Genomic DNA, 20,798 nt, shown 5'->3' with positions numbered 1-20,798 from the left:
AGGGTAAATCAGGGAGATGATGCTGAATCGATAGCTAATCTAGGCAAAAGAGGGGAATAGAAATCGGTGGTTTTCACCGATTAGGAAGGTAATGGATTACACGCATATTACCAATACATCAAACCAAACGACAGAATACAGCCGAATTAGGTGAGGCCCACCGATAGCCAATATACCAAAACAAACCTGCTGTAAATATTTTTCCCAGAATGCAAAGAACCTAAAATATTTTTTAGTACATTTAAGTCTTCAAAATCTCGCCGCCGTTTCAATCAAAAATAAAAATCTCACCGCCGCTATTGTAATCAGATCTAAGCTGATACATTAATGGCTACGGCCACTTCTAATATACGGTCCCCGTCGATCATACTCTTTGGAAAAGGGACAGTCCCCTATCAGAGAACAGCGGCACCGTTTCAAATTCCCCAATTTCCTCTGAACCGCCCTCGTTTCACCGCTCTTTTCGCTTCCCTCCACGACGGGAATAACAACGACGACGGAAGCAATAAGGTCACGAAGGCTGTCGGTTTGGAGGAGCTTTTCGAGGATTCCCCGTATGACGTTGTTTCAAAAGACTCCCCTTTTCATCCCAGTATGATATCCCCGTTTTCGCTTTTCTTTTTTGGGTTTATATTTTACTTTTAAAATTTGCATTTTATGTTATGTTATTCAGGGCCACTTTCTTCAACCCAGCTCCCTAATTCAGTCTCTGCTGGCTCTCGCCTTCGCGTTGCGTATCAGGTAGTATTTTAATCTCTTTTTTTTACATTTACATAGCAATAATAACATTATATATAATTTTATTTTATTAACGTCGGAGATTGGGTCAAGATTATAATTTAATTATATATTTATAAAATATCGTTATAACTCAATGAAATTGTTTGATTAATTTGTGTTCAAATTTTAAAGGGAGTTCGTGGCGCCTACAGTGAAGCAGCTGCTGAGAAGGCCTATCCGAATTGTGAAGCTGTTCCTTGTGATCAATTTGATGCTGCTTTTGAAGTAATTACTTGAACTCTTTTTTTTCATGGATAAATACTTAGTTTTCATGTTAGAAAATGGGGTTGATTTTGAATTTGCAAGCATATTGATTAGTCTTCAGTGAGAACTGCTTTTAAGTATTATTTTATTTAGGCTGTAGAAAAGTGGATAGTGGATAGAGCAGTATTACCGATCGAGAATTCCTTAGGTGGTAGTATTCATCGGAATTATGACCTCTTGCTTCGCCATAGCTTGCACATTGTCGGGGAGGTTAAGCTTGCAGTTCGTCATTGCTTACTAGCCAATCATGGTGTTAGAGTCGAGGACTTACAAAGGGTTCTTAGTCATCCTCAGGTATGATGTAAGATTTAACCTACTTGTTGACAAAGTTTTCTTGTTGTTTGTAATATATTTGTTTTAACTCAATAATGTTTCAGGCTCTAGCTCAGTGCGAGAACACATTAACAAAGTTAGGCTTGAGCAGAGAAGCAACTGATGATACTGCTCTTGCAGCAAAGGTGAGTCATGATTTGAAGTGTAGAAATTTGTTTGACATGAAAGATTATGTAAGCTTAGTAGCTGAATGTGCTAAGTACATTATGTTCTTTGATTGTCTAAGCATTGCATATAGGAAGTAGGCAGGAACTGATTTATCTAGTTCAGTTCTGGTGATCCTTGCTGATCCAAAATTGATCAAATACATTTTATTCCCTATGAATATAGCAAAGAATAGAATTCAGATTACATGACTGCTTTTAGAATTAACTGCCAGTATCGCTTGAGTAGTTCCTAGTTTTGACTGATTTTATGGCTGTTTATATGTAGTACGTGGCTTTCAACAAACTAAAAGATACGGGAGCTGTTGCAAGTTCTTCAGCTGCAAAGATATACGGACTGAACATTCTTGCTGAAGATGTTCAGGTTTATGTTGGTTTTAGTTGTTCATAGTTGCTTGGTGTTGGATATTTGTCAGAACTTTTAAATCTGGTGTGCCTTCCCTTTTCAACAGGATGATTGTGATAATGTTACTCGATTTCTCATGCTGGCCAGGGAACCCATTATTCCTGGTGTGGAGAAGCCATTCAAGGTTAGCCTTTCAATGACAATACCATTTGCAGTCAAAGTACTTGGTTAAAGCTGTTCCTTTGCTATGCTGCATTTATGGATCATTGTTGCTCATGAAGTTTTTCTATTATATGCAATTAATCTGCAGACAAGTATAGTTTTCTCACTAGAGGAGGGTCCTGGTGTTCTTTTCAAGGCACTTGCTGTTTTTGCTCTTCGGCAGATCAACCTTACAAAGGTCATTTTTTTTAAAAATTCTGTATAAATTTGTTTAAGTTACTTTGGTAAACTACATCTGAAAGGGTATTTTTTGGGGGTTGTATTAACATCCTTTATTTATTTGTTACCTTTGATCAGATTGAAAGCCGTCCCTTGAGGAACCAGCCGTTGAGAGCATCTGATGATAGCAACAATGGTTCAAAGTAATTCTACTAAATATCTTTTTCTTTTGGCACTTATCAGATTTCACCCTAATTCTGTGAATGTCTTGTAATTAGATATTTTGACTACCTTTTCTATGTGGACTTCGAAGCATCCATGGCCGAAGAGAGAGCACAGAATGCTCTAAGACATCTAAAGGTATATTGCTCTGCCTCTTCCATAACCTTTTAAGAGAATTAGTTAGGTATCTAACAATATGTTCCCTTGGCAGGAGTTTGCCACTTTCTTGCGAGTTCTAGGGAGCTATCCAGTGGATACTACCATGTTGTAAACAAGTTGTGGATCATGGTATGTATTCAATGTTTGAACAAATATTGAGGGTAGATTGATGATAACATCTTTACAATGATTTGGTGGCAGAATGTTGCTAGATCATTATCTTTAGTAGAATTTTGTATAATATTTTCAAATTAATTTTCAGAGCTTTAATAGCATGCTGACCAAAATGAGGTTGTTTGGACTGATGTCATTGGTGATTTAATAGGAGTAAAACAACTTTTTCTCTCTTAGAAGTTAAGGAAGATTATCATTTTATCATGTCAATCTGTTCTAGCTCCTTCATGAATTTTTTTATTGCTGAAGTGAGTAACCTGAGACATGATCACTAATTCATTGACTCTTGTCTGCAATATTGTTCTATAATAAGAATTATTCTTTTTAAGTGGTGGGTAGCCTTGAGAAAGAACACGAGGAACTAGCGTTCTGAATTGGTCTTTTTTTTCTTTCTTATAATGTTGGGACTGTAAGTTGTGTAATGGTGGTCGGTGGGTGCTTGATATTTCACAGTTTTACGTAAGGGTGCTATTTCTAGTATGAATGGTGATTATACAGTTATAATCCTTTGAGAGATGGTCTCATGGAAGATTGTTGTTGGGTCTCTAAGAATGTAGGCATATTATCAGAGACTTCTATCCTTTTTCTGATGGCTAGTACAAGCAATTCTGTTGTATGTCCTTGTTACTATTGGATGAGCATAAAGGTAATTTGAATTCAAAGCTATTTAACTTACAAATGTTTAAGAAACTATGCCCTAGCTTGAGTTTGAACACAGAAATGATAATTTTGCTACACCCAAAATATAGGTTGGATCCACACGACAATAAAAGCTGCTAGCAACCTTGTCTGGTTGAGTTATGGTTATGGCCACAATAAATGCTTTTTATTGCATTCCAACTAGCCTCGACAATAATGCAGTTGGTATTCTATTGCAAATGTGAGTGCCATTTCCTTATTAACAATGTAATCTAAAGTTAGGGTCTATATACATAATGCAGATATGGATGTATATTGTTAAGCATTTTGGTGGGCGTTATGTTTCTAACACTTGATTGATTATGCTGATGCAGAATTTTCCCAATATTTTACTCACGATACTACATAGAAGGTGGAGTTATTATGTTGAGAGAAAGGTTTTATCAGTTGATAGCCAAGCCAACCAGAAGGCCCACTGCACTGCGCTATGGAGGGATGCTGACAAATATGGCTTTGGCTCTATGACACCCTGTAATTAAGCGTAAGTAATTTTTTGTTTTTACAAGCAGGTGGTGTCTTCTTTTAAAAATTTTCCACGGAAGTTTTCTTTTAAATTACTTTTAAACTGGTCATGCTTATTTCTGATTTTTTTTTATTATAGATTTGACAATTTTGAATATAAATTTATGACACGACACATTTGATAAACATAAAAAATAGTGAACATCTTAAATGCCATGTTTTCTTCTTTTTCATCCCAACTAAATGGATGTTTTCAGTATCTTTGAATTTTATATTTATTTTTTAATTCTTACGTTCTCTCTATGTTCTTACGATTGTCCACTGATAACCAACAGAGTGCAGAGAAACTAGCCAATGACCAAAAAAAGGAAGGGTTGATATTAATTTCGGCCTCTGAATTTGGGGCAATTAAATCCATTTTAGTATTTGATTTTTTTTTTCAATTTGACACTCGAATTTAGCAATTTGGCCCTTGAATTTTGGTTCTATTAAAATTTGAAACTTATATATGAGATTTTAATAAATAAAACTTATATAAAATTATCAAATATTAAATTAAAATAGTATTAAAAAATTAAAAAATGTAATATGGGCATGTATAAAAATGGATTTTGGTTAGCTATTTTTAAATATGGAAGGGTTTGGATAAAATTTTAAACTCATATTTTGTGTTGGGTCGGATTGGGCTTGGTAAGCGTAAGATGTGTTAATATTATACTTAAGCTCGGTTGAACCCGACTTAGTTTGGCGTATTAACACCTCTAGTTACAAATTTATAGGGTTATCATTACACTTTTATATTTTTCAAATTTAAGATTAAAATAAAATTAATTGTCAAGAATTACATTAACGAAAAATAAATAAATAAATAAAACCTTGTGAACTTAGCAGAGCTTGTGGTCTAAGATACATGAGTTAAATTATGCTTTTAGTTCTTATACCTTGCAAAGATTGTGAATTTAATTCTTGTATTTTAATTTGATCAATTATAGTTCATGTACTTAAATTGGTCGATTGTAATTTTATATTTTTAAAATTTGAAATTTTAATTTTAACTTAAATATAACAGTTAAATTTATTTAATTAAATTCAATTACTAGTATTGCATAAAATGTATAGTTTTAGATTTAGTTTATATTCTCTAGTTGGATCATTCAAAGTTCTTATAGTTTTCAAATTTTAGAATGTTAGTCTTGACGTAAATAATGATCATTAATCTATGTATTAGATTTTTTTCAAGTTGAAATTTTATAATTTGAAAGATGTAAGGGCTAAAAATGATGAAACTAAAGTTTAAAAACTAAAATCTAAATTTTTGCAAAATTTAATAACATACATGCGTATGCAAAGAGCAGCTTTGATTCACGTGTGGGCCGCATAGTAATCTATATTTAGATACGGGTGCAAGAGTAAGACTTTTTTACAAGTACATAGAAAATTTTGATAGGGTTCAAACATATTTGTATCAAATTCATACTCATACTATAAATCATTGCTTCAATCTATGGCAGGAGAATACAAGGTAAAAACAAACCATAAATCATGTTAGCACTTGGCAGCTGATTAGTGAAGGCCATATGCAAGCAGCTTAACAGAACAACCATGGAATCCGAATCCAAACTTACATTGTCAAGGTGATGACACCCCACATTTTACATATCAACAAAAAAGGAAAAGAAAAAAGAGAAAATATGCTGTCACCGGTGTTCAGCCATCGTCATAACCCAACTACAAAGCTTTAAAATAGTGGTGGTTGTGAACAACACAGCAAGAAGACTCTTGGTTCGAGTAACCCAAGTATCTGTCCAAATAAGGTGTTAGAGAGAGATAATAAGATAGTAAAACATGGAATCAGTGCAACTTTGGTAGGGCATTCCTCATTGTTGCCTATTTCTGTGGCTTCTTCCACAACACCCCAATCTTTTTCAGCATGTTCCCATTTTTCTTCTTCAGCAAATCCTCATCACTATCTTCGGCATAAGGTGGGCTAACTTTTCCCTTAACTGGATTATAGTTGCTATCCAGTGAACCAGTTCTCTCCATGAACTTCCCATTATTACCTGCCGAAAGCATTGAAGCAGCTGCTTCCGCAGCCTTGCGCCACTGGTCAGATTGCACCTTTAACCTTCTCAGCTCTGCTTCCATTTCTGAATTGGCAGTCTGTGCAGCCTCGAGCTGCTCAGTCACCCTGGCAGCTCTCCTGTTACTCTTATCTGCCTCCTCCATTGCAAGCCCAAGCTTCATAATAGCTTCTCGCTCGGCAACCCTTGCCTCGTCTAGCTCAGCAGCCACTTTATCATTTGTTTTACCTTTGTCCATGTCCCTTTTACTGATTTCCAACCTCAGCATCTCGTTCTCTTCCGATATGTTTTGAAGTTCTGTCTCTTTGTCCATCATATTTGCCTTCAGGTCAACAATAGCTTCATTCAATAACTTTAGCTCTTTTTCAAGTTCTAATTCTCGCTGGCGAGACAGGTTTTTCTCAAGTTTCATGTGCAGCTCTTCATTTTCCTCTGAGATACACTGCAACTCAGTTTCCTTATCCATCAGATTAGCCTTCAAGTCAGCAATATTGAAGTTTGCTTTCTGTAATTCAGCTAACAGATCTGCCTCTTTCAAGCTTGCTTCAGATTTTATCTGCTCAACCAGTTCATTCGCACTCTTTATCTGTTGGGTGTTTAGGGTTTCTTCTTCATGGCATTTAATCTCAGCAGTTTCGAGAGCAGATCTTAAACACGCCACCTCAGACTTCAAAGAAAATATCTCTGCTTCAAGCCGGTGAGATTGCTCGGGTTTCTCACTTTCTCCAGCTTGATGCTCAACAGCAATACAGTTACCATCGGACTCGATAGAGAGGCTGCCACCAGAATCAGTCATTTCTGCCTTCAGTTTGTGAACAAGTCCTTCAAGTGAATAAACACGTTTCCTTGATTGGTCTAAGTCAAAAGCAATGGAGTTGTAAGCTTCAACGGCCTTCTTGCCTTCTGACCTAAGTGCTTCAACAGTCTTTTTTGCAGCTTCTAGTTGTAGCAGAGTCTCATTTGCCACTGCTTGGGCCTGAGCTTCCGATTCTTGGCTATCCTTAAGCTGTTTTTTCATGTTCTCTACAAGGGATTGAGTTTCAACCAGGTTTCCTTTCAAGCACTGAAGCTCCAAATGAGCTGATTCTGCTAGCCGGGTCTGTGCAGCCTCGGATTCAGTGACCTTTTCAAGCTGATCCTTAAGTCGCTGAATCTCATTCACAGCTGAGACCAGAGCAGCTGAGTCAAGAGACTGCTGCCTCTGTATAGCTTTGAGCTCTGACTGCCATGCTTGATCCCGTTCTTCTGAGATCTTATGGAGCTCGACAACATGAGTTTCCTTGCAACCAGACAGCTCAAGTAGCTGCTTTTGGGACTCCTCAAACTTTGCAGACAAGGCCAACAGTTGCTTCTTTGACTCTTCAGCATCTTGCTCAACTTGCTTCCTGCATGATTCGGATGAACTTAACTGATCCTTTGCTTTCTTTAGTTCTTCTTGAAGCTGCGAATTCTGTACTTCCAGTTCAGAAATTCTGCTCGGGCGCTTCTTCTGAAACACGTAGAGAGGATAATATTAGATTTTTCACATAGGATTCAAATAGCCCTCATTCTAGGTGCTAACTCTACTTATAATTCAAAACATCAATGTTTATTTGATGCCGGTAAGTGTCTCATCCACAAGGACTTTGGAAAGAATCACTCTATAACAAGTTATAAAATCTCTTATCATTTTTTTCCTTGGCTAGCAAAATTAACTGCTTCACCAAGCCTACCATCACCATTATAGAAGCTTAGAAAATTAACTCAATGAAAGGTATCAATGAACAAAGCAAACCATTAGTTTTCATTGAAAATAGATCAGAAATTAAAGGTGGAAAATAAGCCGATCATCATTCATAAGACAAACAAGTTGCTTATTAGCATGCTTCTATAAAAAGGAGAAAGGGTTGTAGAAATACCAAGTATGAAGAGGTACTGCAGTAGATTTTGTGAAGCAACATGAAGCCTTTCAACACTCAAAAGGCCATAATAGTTGGGTTTCTTATGCACTTATCAAAAACTTTCTAAGGTTCATCACTGTTCTCTAATATTGTATAATGTTCTCTACTTTGCATACCTCGGAGGCCAGGCTTCTAGGTGAACGGCGCTCAACAACTTTAGGGCTTTTCTCTTTCGAAGTTCTACTAGTTGAACTTGGAGTCGAGGCAGCCTCAGTGTCTAGTGTGATTGGTTTGAGTTGACGAACAGCTCGATGAGAGACCCTTTGCGGCCCTTCTGAAGATCCATTTCTGCCAAACAACAGTTAACCAGTGATTTAGCATAGATTAAAAATAAAAAAGTAGGATAGGGCTCAAAGACTTCGAGAAGACATTTAACATGCCTCCAGTTAGGATAATTAACTGACTGTAAATTCACTAGAAATTTCACATGAAAGCTGAAAGCTCTACATGTTTGTATATTAGACTGCATTACAAAACAGTACAGGTTTTAATTTCTAACCACATTGTGGCTGGAAAAACCAAACAGATACAGTGACAAACAGAAACTTTTAGAGTATGCCATTTCGTTATGCACTCATGTGGGTTTTTTTATTTAAAATCATGCTAGAAATAAGTCATAAAAAATGTAATACCAGCTTTCTGACATTAGGTCAAAAGGAGGATCAACCCCTTAGTTAGATCTCATAATGTTCAATCGATCACATTGTATTCGGAGTACTTTTGATCTACTTACAAACTAAAACCAATTATGGATGAGCAAACATGTGAAAGTTAGCTCCAATTCTGATAGAACAGAGCCAAACAACACTTTTCTAGAAGGTAAAAAAAAAAAAATCAATCCTTCTTAAATCACCTAAATCAGTGGAATCTATAGTTTATTCTTGTTCTAGCCTTATTCCAGTTTTCAATTATATACTTGTTTTCCCACCAACATCCTAAATCAAGTGATAAACAAAGGAACAAATTCCACAATGGTCTCAACAAATGATAAACCACAAATAAATTTTATCAAGTGCTTCACTTACACTATTTGCTAGTGCCATTAGGGGCCTAGCTTATCCTATCCTCAAGATAGGAGACAAACGAAAAGGTTTTACCTTCATGCAGAAAGAGACATCACCCTAATACGGTTACCAGACAATATGACCCTTATAGTAGCTACAAGATAAAAATCCGAAAGAAAGGAACTCCAAGAAAAAATCTTCCCTGTACCCCTTGGCACCAGTTAAAACCAAGACAACCTAAAATATTAAATGGCACTTGTTTAGATGATTGACCCACCAAAATTAAGTTTAATTTTCAAGAATAACTACATAAATGCATCAACGAAACACACTAGGAAACCTCTCACGAGCGAAGAATGAGCAGTAATAAAGGCAATAGAATTTAAAAGGTACCTTGATTTTGGTGTCTGCATAATTTTAAGAATATTAACCCTACACAAAGTTATGAAAGAAAACAAGTTTATTTATCCTACACCACTTCAATGCTTCCCTGACCCACAACGCCTGCAATAACAGATCGGAAAATTATCACGAGCAGCGACAGAAGATTTCAATGCAAATGTGGGTTAAAAAAAACACAAGATTTAATGAGTTCATATGAAAGACCAAGTGCTCCTTATCATCACATATATGAAACCACAAGGGCATAAAATATATGGCAAACCAAAGAATATCTTCAAGGAAAAAGGTAAAAGCATAAGCTATCCACTAATTAACCAGACAGTAACAGCTACCCTTCATCTTTACCGCATTCAATGCTGCCCCAAGACCCTACTTTTGTTTATGGTCCATGAGACATTATTATAGTCACAAGGGACCCTACAGCTTCAGGGATGGAAACAGACAATTTACGTAAAAGTACCCTTTTTTTTTCATGTTTTCCTTATGGATTGCATTTCAACACTCCAAAAGGGGCATTACTGTAATCTAGCAAGTGAGATTTCTCCCTCCATTGTTGCCGTGAAATGAGGGCATGAAATGTAAAAACGAAGCGTGGGGGTTGAATATTAAGAACAACATGGAAAAAATGATTTCAAATGCCACTCAAGCCTTCTTCTTTTTTGTTTATCTTGGTCCAAAACACAAGATTGACTGTTGACTCGGTTGTTTCTCGGGAAAATATTTTCTAGGAAAACTCTTTCAGCTAAGAAAAAATGTTCAAACTGTTCAAAGTACCCTCAAGACAAGATCCACAGCAGCTTATAAGACCAAAAAAAAAAAAAAGCACACCATTTTGCTGAATAATAAAAGAAAAAAAAAGAGACTACAGAGACCAAAAAGAAAACATTTCTAAGATTCGTTTTCTTTTACAAAAATCGATCTCAATAAAAAGGAATAAAGTCTGCAAGGCTGCCATTACAAAGCTCCTGAATTGAACACAGAGCTAAGTTACTATCGGCTCAGAAAAGGAACTTTTTTTTCATCAGTTTCAAAGGGGGGAAAAAAGAAGAAGGCCAAAACCCAAAAGAACATGAAAAAACAACACCACAAATACGCAAAGAAAACCCCACTTTGAACATACAATGGCAAAATTTAAAGAAAAAGGAATTGTCTTTTCCTTGAAAGCATTTCCTTGGGAACTCAAAGAAATAAAAGAAAAAGAGCATATGGCAAAGTGAACTTACCAAGTGTAGTAATGTAACAACTAGTACAAGCAAAGGAAATGCCGAAATGGGTTAAGTTCTAAAGCTTTGTAAGATAAGTTAGAAAAGGTAAGGAAAAGGAGCAAAGAAGAGGACAGAGTGGGAATGGAAGGAAATGCCGAAATGGGTTAAGTTCTAAAGCTTTGTAAGATAAGTTAGAAAAGGTAAGGAAAAGGAGCAAAGAAGAGGACAGAGTGGGAATGGAGTTCAAATCAAAAGGCTGTTTTTTCTGTGGCTCTTTTCAGCGGGGTTAGTAGAGTGTTTAGTCTTCTTTGCAGTGCAAATCTTCTTCGGCGCGGAAGCCGAGGGATAGTTTATCCATTGCTTTAGTTTATTAGTCTATGGTTTGTTTGTTTGCTTGTCGTAGCTGGTAGGAGTAGTTTCCTTTCAACAATGGGAATAGGAAAAGAATGGGAGGGGTAGCAATAAACTAGTGAAAAGGAGAGAGAAAGTACTATTATTATTTGTACTAATTTTGGTTTAATGTTTCTTTGAGTCCCTATACTCTTTGAAATTTTAAAATTTAGTCCCTCTATTTTTCTTTAAATTTAATGCTTGTGTAGCATTTTTTCTAAAACGGTTAATATAAATTTTAGAATATAAGTTTAGCTTCAATATTCTATTTGGTACCGGATTTTCTTTTGTTCTGATTTGATACTTGATTTTGTTCGCAATGTTTAATTTGGTACTTATACCAAATGACATCATTGAATCAATTAATATTTGACACTTGCGCTCTAGTAAAAAAACATAAGTACTTAATTAAGACAAAAAAAATCTCAAATATTAAACTCAACACTGAAGCTAAACTCCAGTGCTTGAAGGAAAAAATAAAAATCAAATTAAAACTCATGTACCAAAATGAGCATTGAAACCACGCTTAAATACTAAATGTTATATTTACAATTTTTAAAATTACTTTTTAAGGTTTAAAAGTACTTTTGAAAAAGTTGAAAAGTTCTATGAGAAATTATTTTGAAAATTTTGGTTTACAATTTCAAATATTTAGCATTATTGTAAAAAAAGTGAAAAATTAAAATGTTTATTTTAGATATAATGTTGTGGAATAAAAAATAAGTTAATTTTAAATGATATCTAAATTCATTAATATTATGATATATGAAATTTCAATTTTAAATATGTTTAAGCAATTAATTAAATTTAATTATATAAATCAGATTTTACATTAAAATTACATATAAATAAAACTCTTATAAATTAACAAAAAATTATAAGTGCTGGAATAATTGACTCAAATACAAAGTATCATTCATTCCTGCCTTTTGATTACCATGATAACTGGTTATTAATACGTTGTTATTAACAAACATTCAACTTAGGTTATATAAAATATTCTAAAAAAGCTTAAAGCATAAAAAGCCCTTGTAATTTTTCAAAAAATAAATCAAGCCCTGTAAGGTCATACTTTAGTAGCGTTTGGTGTAATTAACTCTTTTTATCATTACCATATTAAGAAGGAAAAGAAAGATGTCAAGGTTTAAACTCACTCTAATCACTTCAAGCAAATCTTAACTTGATTCTCATTGTTTTCAATTTGACAAAAACCTGATAATATGTAGGATAAATTACACCATTAGTCACTATATTATGAGTAAATTTTCGTTTTGGTCACTTAATTAAAAAAAATTACAACTCGGTAACTAAACTATTCAAAAGTTTTCATTTAAGTCATTGAACAATTCAAAAGTTTTTATTTAAGTCACTAAGCTATTAAGTTTTTTTTTATAAAAAAAATTTCGCTAGCGAGCTCTAAGCGACAATTCGACAATTAGTACGGTGGATTAGTGCAGTCAGTCTAGAAGTTGATCTAGCAATCAATGTCGGAGATCAGAGAAAAAATTTGTTTGAATTTTGTTCCACATATTTATGGCATACAAATTTGTTTCATGAAAAAAAATTGAATTCTGGAAAAGAAGAGAAAAGAGAGCTTTTTATTGGTGCAGACAAAGCAAATAGAGAAAACCATATAACATCAATTTTAACAGCTTAATGACTTAAATAGAAACTTTTGAATAGTTCAATGACCAATTTGTAACTTTTTAGTTAAGCGACTAAAACAAAAATTATCTATAGTCTAGTGACTAATAATATAATTTACCCTAATATATAAACCAATAAACTATTAATAATATCAATGTTTGAAACTAAATAAGAAGATTTGATGTAGAAAAAAAAACAAAAGAAACTCACTCAATAACACTTTATGAATTGTATACAAAGACTGGACAAAAAAAAAAAGAACTCAAGACACTTTTTATTCACTAATTTACATCCTTTATATAGGCTGAAACTACAACAACGGTAGCTAAAAAATAGGATAACTCAGAAGCAAAATCACAATCAGATATTAAACCATGATTTTAACTAACCATTCAACAAATTTATTGAAACTAATTTGAATATTTCATCTGCTGATATGTCCAAGATTTTAGGCCACTAACTGAGTTGGTGGTGAACTTTAACATATATATGTAGGATCTATCATTGAAATAAAGAAATTCACAGCCAGATTTGAGATGTTCATATATGTTTTATTATAAATTTAAAAACAATAAAAATAATGTTTGTCAACATCTTTGTGAATTTTTTATGCCACATGTAGTTGGGAAAGATTCACTTACATTATTTAAAACTCAAGTAGTTTTATACACTTCCATAACTTTTTTTTATAATTATTTTCTTCACAATAAAGCTATTGAATTTATCAATATAATTATATTTGTAATGCATATATGTAAATTTTCTATACGATCTAATCTTTCTATCATATTGATTCAAAATATTATATTTAGTAATATATATTTAACACTTGTTATTTTTTCTTGTTATTTTTATACAAAAGAAATAGTTAGACATTTTAATTTACCAAAAAATTACATGCCCGGTCTACATGTGGAATAAAAAATATATTGCACGCTTTTATAATGCTTCACCAAATTCATTGTTTTGAACTTCTTTCCATGATCACTTCTAATCCTCTTGGTTTTTCCTATCCTCCACTCTTTCTCATTTATAATTTTAATGTGCAATTTTTTGAATACTCCAAAAGCTTTAAATTATTCTTTCAAGAAATCAACCCAAGTAAAGCACGAAAAGTCTTCAACACAAATAAATATGTACCTTTTACTACCTAGGCTTTTATTTTGTTTTGGCCACATCAGATCCACATGAAGAAGCTCCAAAGATCTAGTTGTAGCTATCTCTTTTAATATATTGTGTGACATTTGATGTTGCTTGCCTTTGATACACTCACCATATGGATTAGTTATTACTCCACGAAGCTTGGTAAGCCTTTAATGACACCATACTTGACAAGTCTTTATAGACTATTGTAGTTAACATATATGAGTCTTTAATGCCATAGATCCAAATAATTTGTTATAATCTTGTTGCAGATAACTACAGTCAACAACCTGTAACAATGATGATCAAAAGGACTTGTATTTTCCATCAAAATTTGGTTCTCCTAATTCAACATCTCACAAATTTAGATTCAAATTCATTTTGTTGATGTCCTAATGTTCTATGAAATGTTGTAATATTGTGTGTAACGTCCCTAACCCGAATTCATCGCCAGAACAGGGTTACGGAGCATTACCGGAGTTTACAAATTAATTATCAGAAATTTCATTTCATCTAGCATTCATATTTGAAACCAAACAAAATCATACATATTGTCCTTTAAACGAGCCCTCGAGGCCCAAATTTACGCATTAGAAACACATAAGGACTAAGTCGAAAACTCAGAAAACTTTTTGAAAATATTTAAAGTTTCCAACACTGCAGGGGTCACACAGCCGTGTGGCCATGCTGTGTGACTCACACGGTTTGGAGGCACGCCCATGTCTCAAGCCGTATGAGTATTCAAAATAGGGACACAAGGCTGTGTTTCAGTCCGTGTCCGTGCCCGTCTGAGTATACTGACTTGGGTCACACGGCCAAGTCACATGCCCGTGTGCTAAGCCATATGTGCATTCTGTTTTGTGCAAATTTAAGATACAAGGGGACACACAGCCGTGTCACCTGGCCGTGTGTCTCACACGGTTAAGACACACGCCCATGTCTCTGCCCGTGTGGATGAAAATAGGTAATTTTACAAGCCATATTTCTCACCCAATTTTGCATCTATCTACAATCAACATTACACATATCAACAAGCCATATTAGACATTCAAAACAAGCCAAAATAAGTGGCTAAACTCAACACTCTACATATAAGCCATCATTAAACAAAATACCTATACATGCCATTATAACCAAAATCAAAACATTCGAAAATATCGATAGAGCCGATGGATAGTGTGATATACCTCCGACAAGCTTCCAACCCAATCGAGCTTTTGATAATCTAAAAAGTAAAAGAACATAAATACATAAGCAATGAATGCTTAGTAAGCTCGTGTAAACTTTAATTATAATATTTCCTTTTCAAATATGAAATTTATACTTATCAAGAATAATCTAATATTGCTACCACAATACTCATAAAGTTATATTTAACAACTCACTAAGTGAATAAATCTACAATATCACTTATACATAATACTCCTAGCATAGTAGGATTTTAAACAACTTTAACTCTTCCAAAATTTCTTTATTTTCATTTGCATTTCTTTACTTTTCACACTCATTCCAATGCATAACACACCATTCATAAGCATATCATTCAGCTGTAGATACAAGCTAGTGCATTTAAACATAGACCTTTTTCGAATTAATCACACGATAACTCATTTTACAAGAAATTGCATAACTTAAAATTTACCACTCTTTTATGAGCACAAGTATATTTTCATTTGAGCATTTACCCTTTCAACGCATCATATAATAAACATATTACCATTTAACCAGTAACTTGGCACTTGTCTAAGCGTCAACAACAACACTTGTTAGCATACTTGAATATATTTCATATAAATCCGACATTGATAAACTTATTTTATTTAACATATCACACTTGAGTTTATTACTCATAACAACTTACATAATTTCCATGTATCAACATAACAAGATATTGATATATATATCATGACACATGTCATTCTCTTACTGTTTCTTCATATACATATATCATCCAAAAATAACTCCTGTTATTTTACCATTCGAAGAACGACTTACAGATATGAGTACATCATTTTCAGAAGCCCGAAGGCTGAACAGAAGCTCATGAGAGCTAAACATAAAGTAAACACGAAAGTTAGCAACAAATGTTGAACCTCAATTTACTTGGGTAATTTGCCGTCAATTCATCATTTACATTTTCTGTCAATTCATCATTTACATTCGTAGTGCCATAACCCAGTTATGGTCTTATCATCAGAATGTCATAGCCTAGCTATGATCTTACATATAAACACTACCATGGTCCAAACATGGTCTTACGTTCATAGTGTCATAATCCAGTTATGGTCTTATCACCAAAATGTCATAGCCCAACTATGGTCTTACATATAAATACTGTCTTGGTCCAACCATGGTCTTACGTTCATAGTGCCATAACCCAGTTATGATCTTATCCGTCGATTCATCCATTGCCACAAAACGATTGTACTCAATCCCGTGTTCCACTTTTTTTGAATATTTAATTTAATTTCATAATTTAACAATAATTTTGTTTTCAGTAATAGATATGAATAAATACATAATACCATTCATCAATTTAAAAAATAAACATTAAATTTTAACCATACAAACTTACCTGAATTGAATTGTAATAATTGTAGGAGTTTAGGGACTATTCCGCTATTTTTCCTTTTTCACGAGTATCTACGAAATCTTGATCTAAAATATAAAATTACTCATTCATTAGCATATATTTCAGTTCCAATTCATTTCACTATTTATACCCTTCATTTTTTGAATTTACATAATTACACCAACTTTTACAATTTAGTCCCTTAACTAATTAATCTATCAAATCAACTAATTTTCCTAAATTAATAATTTATCCAAACATTCTAGGCTATTAAACAACCCTTAAGAAAACAAAATTTTAATACCAAACCCTAATATTTTAACCACTTTCACAATTTGAGCCTAACATCTATATTTAACAAAATCACTTTATAATATCATCATACAACAAAATTAAAGCTCTAAACCCACTTGATATTAATAATTTCTTTCAATATATTAATTTAGACAATAAAACAATTTGTTTCATACAATTTGGTCATTTTGACATTTTTAAAAATTACCCTTAAAATTTTACTTTTATTCAATTTAGTCCCTAAGTCTAAAACATGCAAATTAGCCATTTTAATGTAAACCCATGCTAGATGAATATTCATATATTTTCATGATCCTCTTCTCCATTCCACATCCTTAATGTATATAACATGCTTATATGTAATATTATCTATAATTCCACTATTTACTTGTGTTCATATCAAAGTCATTCACTTGAGTCATAGTCAATAAATTATTTATATCTTGAGCTACAAAATTCTAAATTAAGATCCACTTGATGTTTTTGAAACTAGACTCAAATTTATTTCTACCATAAAATTTTCATAATTTATAGTTTAGCCAATAAGTACAAGTAAAATCTTCAAATTTATCCCTATTCTCATTGTTTGATAACTTTGACCTTTGCCTACTAAAAAATAATTATCTCTTAGTACGGGGTTTGGATAATGTTTTCGTTTGTTTCTCTTGAAAATAGACTTATCAAAAATTTAAAAATATAAATTTAAACACGTAATTATTTTTTACAATTTTGATGATTTTCCAAAGTCGAATAGGAAACCCAAATCAATCGACCTTGTCTCACAAAATTCATATATCTCATAATATGAAATTATTTTTGCTTACACCATTTCTTCTATGTAAAACTAGACTCAATAGACTTTAATTTAATACTTTAATTAACCTCTAATTAAATTTCTATAATTTTGGTAAAATTTCAAAGTCAGACTACTGCTGTTGTCCAAAACTATTTTAGTGTAAAATGTTGATAACTAAGTTTATAATAGAGGTGTTCATGGGCCGGGCCGGGCCCAGAAAAAAATTTCGGCCCGGCCCGAAATATGGGCCTAGAATTTTGCCCAGGCCCGGCCGGAAAAATTATAAACCAGGCCCGGCCCGCCCCGTTTTTTAAATAAATACCAAAAATTTATTTTAAAAATTAAAATAAAATTAAAAAAGTATTTTAAAAATATTTTAAAATTAAAAAATTAAAAAAGTATTTTAAAAAATTTAAAAATTTTAAAATTAAAAATTAAAAAAGTATTTTAAAAGTATTTTAAAGTTAAAAATAAAAATAAAATATTTATTATTTGGGTAGGGCCTGCCAAAAAAAAAGTGGTGCCAGGGCCGCCCGTTTTTAATTGGGCCTCGTTTTTTGCCCAAGCCCATATTTTGGGCCTATATTTTACCCAAACCCTCCCATATTTCTAAGGCGGGCCGTCAGTCAAGGAACACCTCTAGTTTATAACACCCTCATTTCCTTTCTCTACAATATTTCCCATCACTTCCTCTTATTTCCCTTCACTAAAATATCAAGAACATAGAACCTTATATAATAAAACTCTACTTTAACATCATTTTCATACTTTTCAATAATATCAAACTCAAAATATATTGAAATCTTGATGTTCTTACATTGTCCTATTGATTTCAATCTTTAACTTGATTTTCTCTCCTAAAGCTTCTATTTCTTGAATATAACTTGATATTATAACTCCCCATAGTCTCATTATTATTTTACTCTCTTGGTAGCTATGAAAATTCTTTTGATTTTTAAGTGAAAATGGTGAATTTTTGGTAAAGGACCAAATTGTAAAGAAAAGAAATTTTCTTTCTTCTCTTTTCTTCTCACATGGGTGCATGGGAAGATGATGAAAATTATTCATCTTTCTTTCCTTTTATACTAAATATAATAATAATAAAATATCTCATTAAAATATTAATAAAATAATATTTATCTAATTAAATAATTATAAAATACCATCAAAATATCTCTAATATCATCATTGCCTTCTAGAGTTCTCTCTCTTTCTAACTGACCATTTTTCCCTTTATGATCTTTTAAAATTCCATCCTTGAGTCATCACTTAATTTGGTAAAATTATGATTTAGTCCCTTATAATTCATCACCTATTCAATTTGGTCCTAATTCATCCATTTTCCTTAGTTTCTAGATCATTCCACCCTTAAAACATTTTCACTATTGGTCCTTCAAATTTTTTATATTTACACTTTAACCCCTCAAATTTTGAGTATCTTGGGCAACAAAATTTTTCTCACTTTTGCAATTTAATCCTTTCTTGAATTAATATGTCATAATATACTTCCCAATGTTGACACAACTTAAAATTTCCCTTTTTGTCACTTTATTTTCTTATTTTACTATATAAAGGATACTATCTTACTTTCTTATTGTAATAATTTACGGGGTATTACATTGTGTGTGACAAATTTGAAACTACTCCGAATAAGATAATTCAACATCTTGTAATATCACGATATGATATGACCTACTACTTCAGAATAATGACAAACAAACTTTTGATTCTTCTTTTTGCATGTCTTAAAAGAGGCAACAAGGGTTTCATTAGCTTTAACAATTATAGTCAAAGATGAATTCTTACTAGTGTACTCTAAGCCACTACGATCAATCTCAATTCTACCAATGGCTAATATCTTATCAAGCTTCTCACTTTGAGTTCCAACATTCTTGATATAGACTTTGTAGCATCTATCTATTTTTCTATAGATATCAACTATGTGTCTTTCTCAACAATGATTTCATGTTTCTCATTAGTTATGATACCAAGTTTCAGATTTCTCTTTTGAGATGAACAACTTCTCTTAAGCATTTCTTAACTTGACACACCATATCTCATCCGTCTAACATCAGTTTGTATAATTCTTCCAAAATCTCAAAAACATCATCACTGCCACAATTTGAATTCTCTTCAAGAAATGTCATAAATCCTATTACAACATTATATCTAACAATGGTTGTAAATTCCACATAATTTCTCACTTAATCTTTATCATCAGCCCTCATTCTTAGATTCTTCATCACTCTAAGTGACTACAAGGGTTTTCATTTTCTTGCCTAAAGTTTTGGCACATTCTCATTAAGTGTATTTATACCCTTCACACTCATAGCACTAAACTCCCTTGTTCTTTGGAGGATGAGCCTTTATTTTAACTAGGTTTTTCAATTTTTCTTGTAGAAATTCTTTCTAGTATTTAGTGTATATTCCTTCTCGGAGAACTTCCTAAATGATTGGTTGCAATTCTCTATTAAAAGAGCCAATTTCCCTTCTAATTCTTCTATTGACAAGGTAGATTAGTTAGTTGTTACAACATTGTCTTTGACATTGAAAGCTATGTTTTCTCAACTCTCACCTATTCCCTCTTGGTTTCTTCTAAATTTATTTCAAAAGTTCTAAGTGAACCCACGAGTTCATCAAGTTAAAAGTGGTGATGTCTTTGGCCTTTTCAATTATAGTGGATTTTGTAACGAATCTTTCTGGCAAAGATAAAAAAACTTTGCAAAATAATTTTACCTCAGAAAAATATTGATCAAGATATAAAGCTTCATTAGAAATCTCACTTATTTTTGCATAAATTTCATAATAGTCTTATCTTCATTGATTTTTAACATTTTAAACTTGGTTGTAAGAATTTGAAGTTTGGACAATTCGAACTAATCCATTCTCTTCATGTTGATTTAAATAATTGTCTAAACAATTTTGACAAATAGACATGCGGAAATTATCTTGAATTGATTCATGTTCTATCCACTAAATATAACATTCAACATTTTTGAATTACAGTTTGCTACTCTTTCTTCATCAACTATGTACTTATCTTTTGCCTTTGGGGTTGTTGTGCCATTAGTACTTGTTGAGACAAGTCAAGCTCAACCATTTTTCATTAGATCTCCCATCAATAGCCTTTATGAAAGCTTTCATGCGTGCCTTTCAATAGGTATAATTAGATTCTTCAATCAATAGAGACAAAACTATCTTCCTTTATGACCTCCATGATACCGATTAAAAGTGATTATCTTTAAAGAAGCTGAATATCTCTAACAATTATGGGCCTTAAGCATATATCTCAAGATTCATGAACTGTAAGCATATTTAGTTTAATTTTATATGAAAATAT

At 32.7% G+C, this 20,798-nt stretch overlaps 2 protein-coding genes across 7 annotated transcripts; one reads left to right on the top strand and one right to left on the bottom strand.

The window, feature by feature from the left end:
* The first annotated feature begins 221 nt into the window (after positions 1-221).
* LOC105799316 (arogenate dehydratase/prephenate dehydratase 2, chloroplastic) lies at positions 222-4,200 on the top strand. 5 transcript variants are annotated; one of them, XR_008189077.1, is made up of 14 exons: positions 222-592; positions 674-741; positions 913-1,005; positions 1,138-1,338; positions 1,422-1,502; positions 1,810-1,905; positions 1,994-2,071; positions 2,198-2,287; positions 2,407-2,471; positions 2,547-2,628; positions 2,702-2,778; positions 3,374-3,469; positions 3,573-3,703; positions 3,837-4,200. XR_008189077.1 is itself a non-coding variant. In XM_012629804.2 (12 exons), exons 1-11 carry the CDS (start codon positions 328-330, stop codon positions 2,759-2,761), a joined length of 1,179 nt encoding a protein of 392 aa, XP_012485258.1. In that variant the 5' UTR covers positions 222-327; the 3' UTR covers positions 2,762-2,778; positions 3,837-4,200. The 5 variants fall into 5 exon arrangements, 1 of the variants encoding a protein (XP_012485258.1); XR_001135533.2 differs by lacking the exon at positions 3,374-3,469; XR_008189076.1 differs by having other exon boundaries at positions 3,374-3,703.
* A 1,307-nt stretch (positions 4,201-5,507) lies between these two features.
* Positions 5,508-11,062, bottom strand: LOC105799314 (interactor of constitutive active ROPs 3). 2 transcript variants are annotated; one of them, XM_012629800.2, is made up of 4 exons: positions 10,635-11,062; positions 9,403-9,513; positions 8,122-8,293; positions 5,508-7,554 (listed from the first exon to the last, which is right to left on the bottom strand). In XM_012629800.2, exons 2-4 carry the CDS (start codon positions 9,420-9,422, stop codon positions 5,872-5,874), a joined length of 1,875 nt encoding a protein of 624 aa, XP_012485254.1. In that variant the 5' UTR covers positions 9,423-9,513; positions 10,635-11,062; the 3' UTR covers positions 5,508-5,871. The 2 variants fall into 2 exon arrangements, with proteins under 2 accessions (XP_012485254.1, XP_012485256.1); XM_012629802.2 differs by lacking the exon at positions 10,635-11,062 and adding an exon at positions 9,872-10,230.
* Between the last annotated feature and the right edge of the window lie 9,736 nt (positions 11,063-20,798).

Source organism: Gossypium raimondii, chromosome 9 (genome assembly GCF_025698545.1).
Source record: "Gossypium raimondii isolate GPD5lz chromosome 9, ASM2569854v1, whole genome shotgun sequence".
In the NCBI taxonomy this organism is placed as follows: Eukaryota; Viridiplantae; Streptophyta; class Magnoliopsida; order Malvales; family Malvaceae; genus Gossypium; species Gossypium raimondii.
The sequence above is the reverse complement of the archived record's forward strand: the minus strand, read 5'-3'. Positions and strand labels throughout refer to the sequence as shown.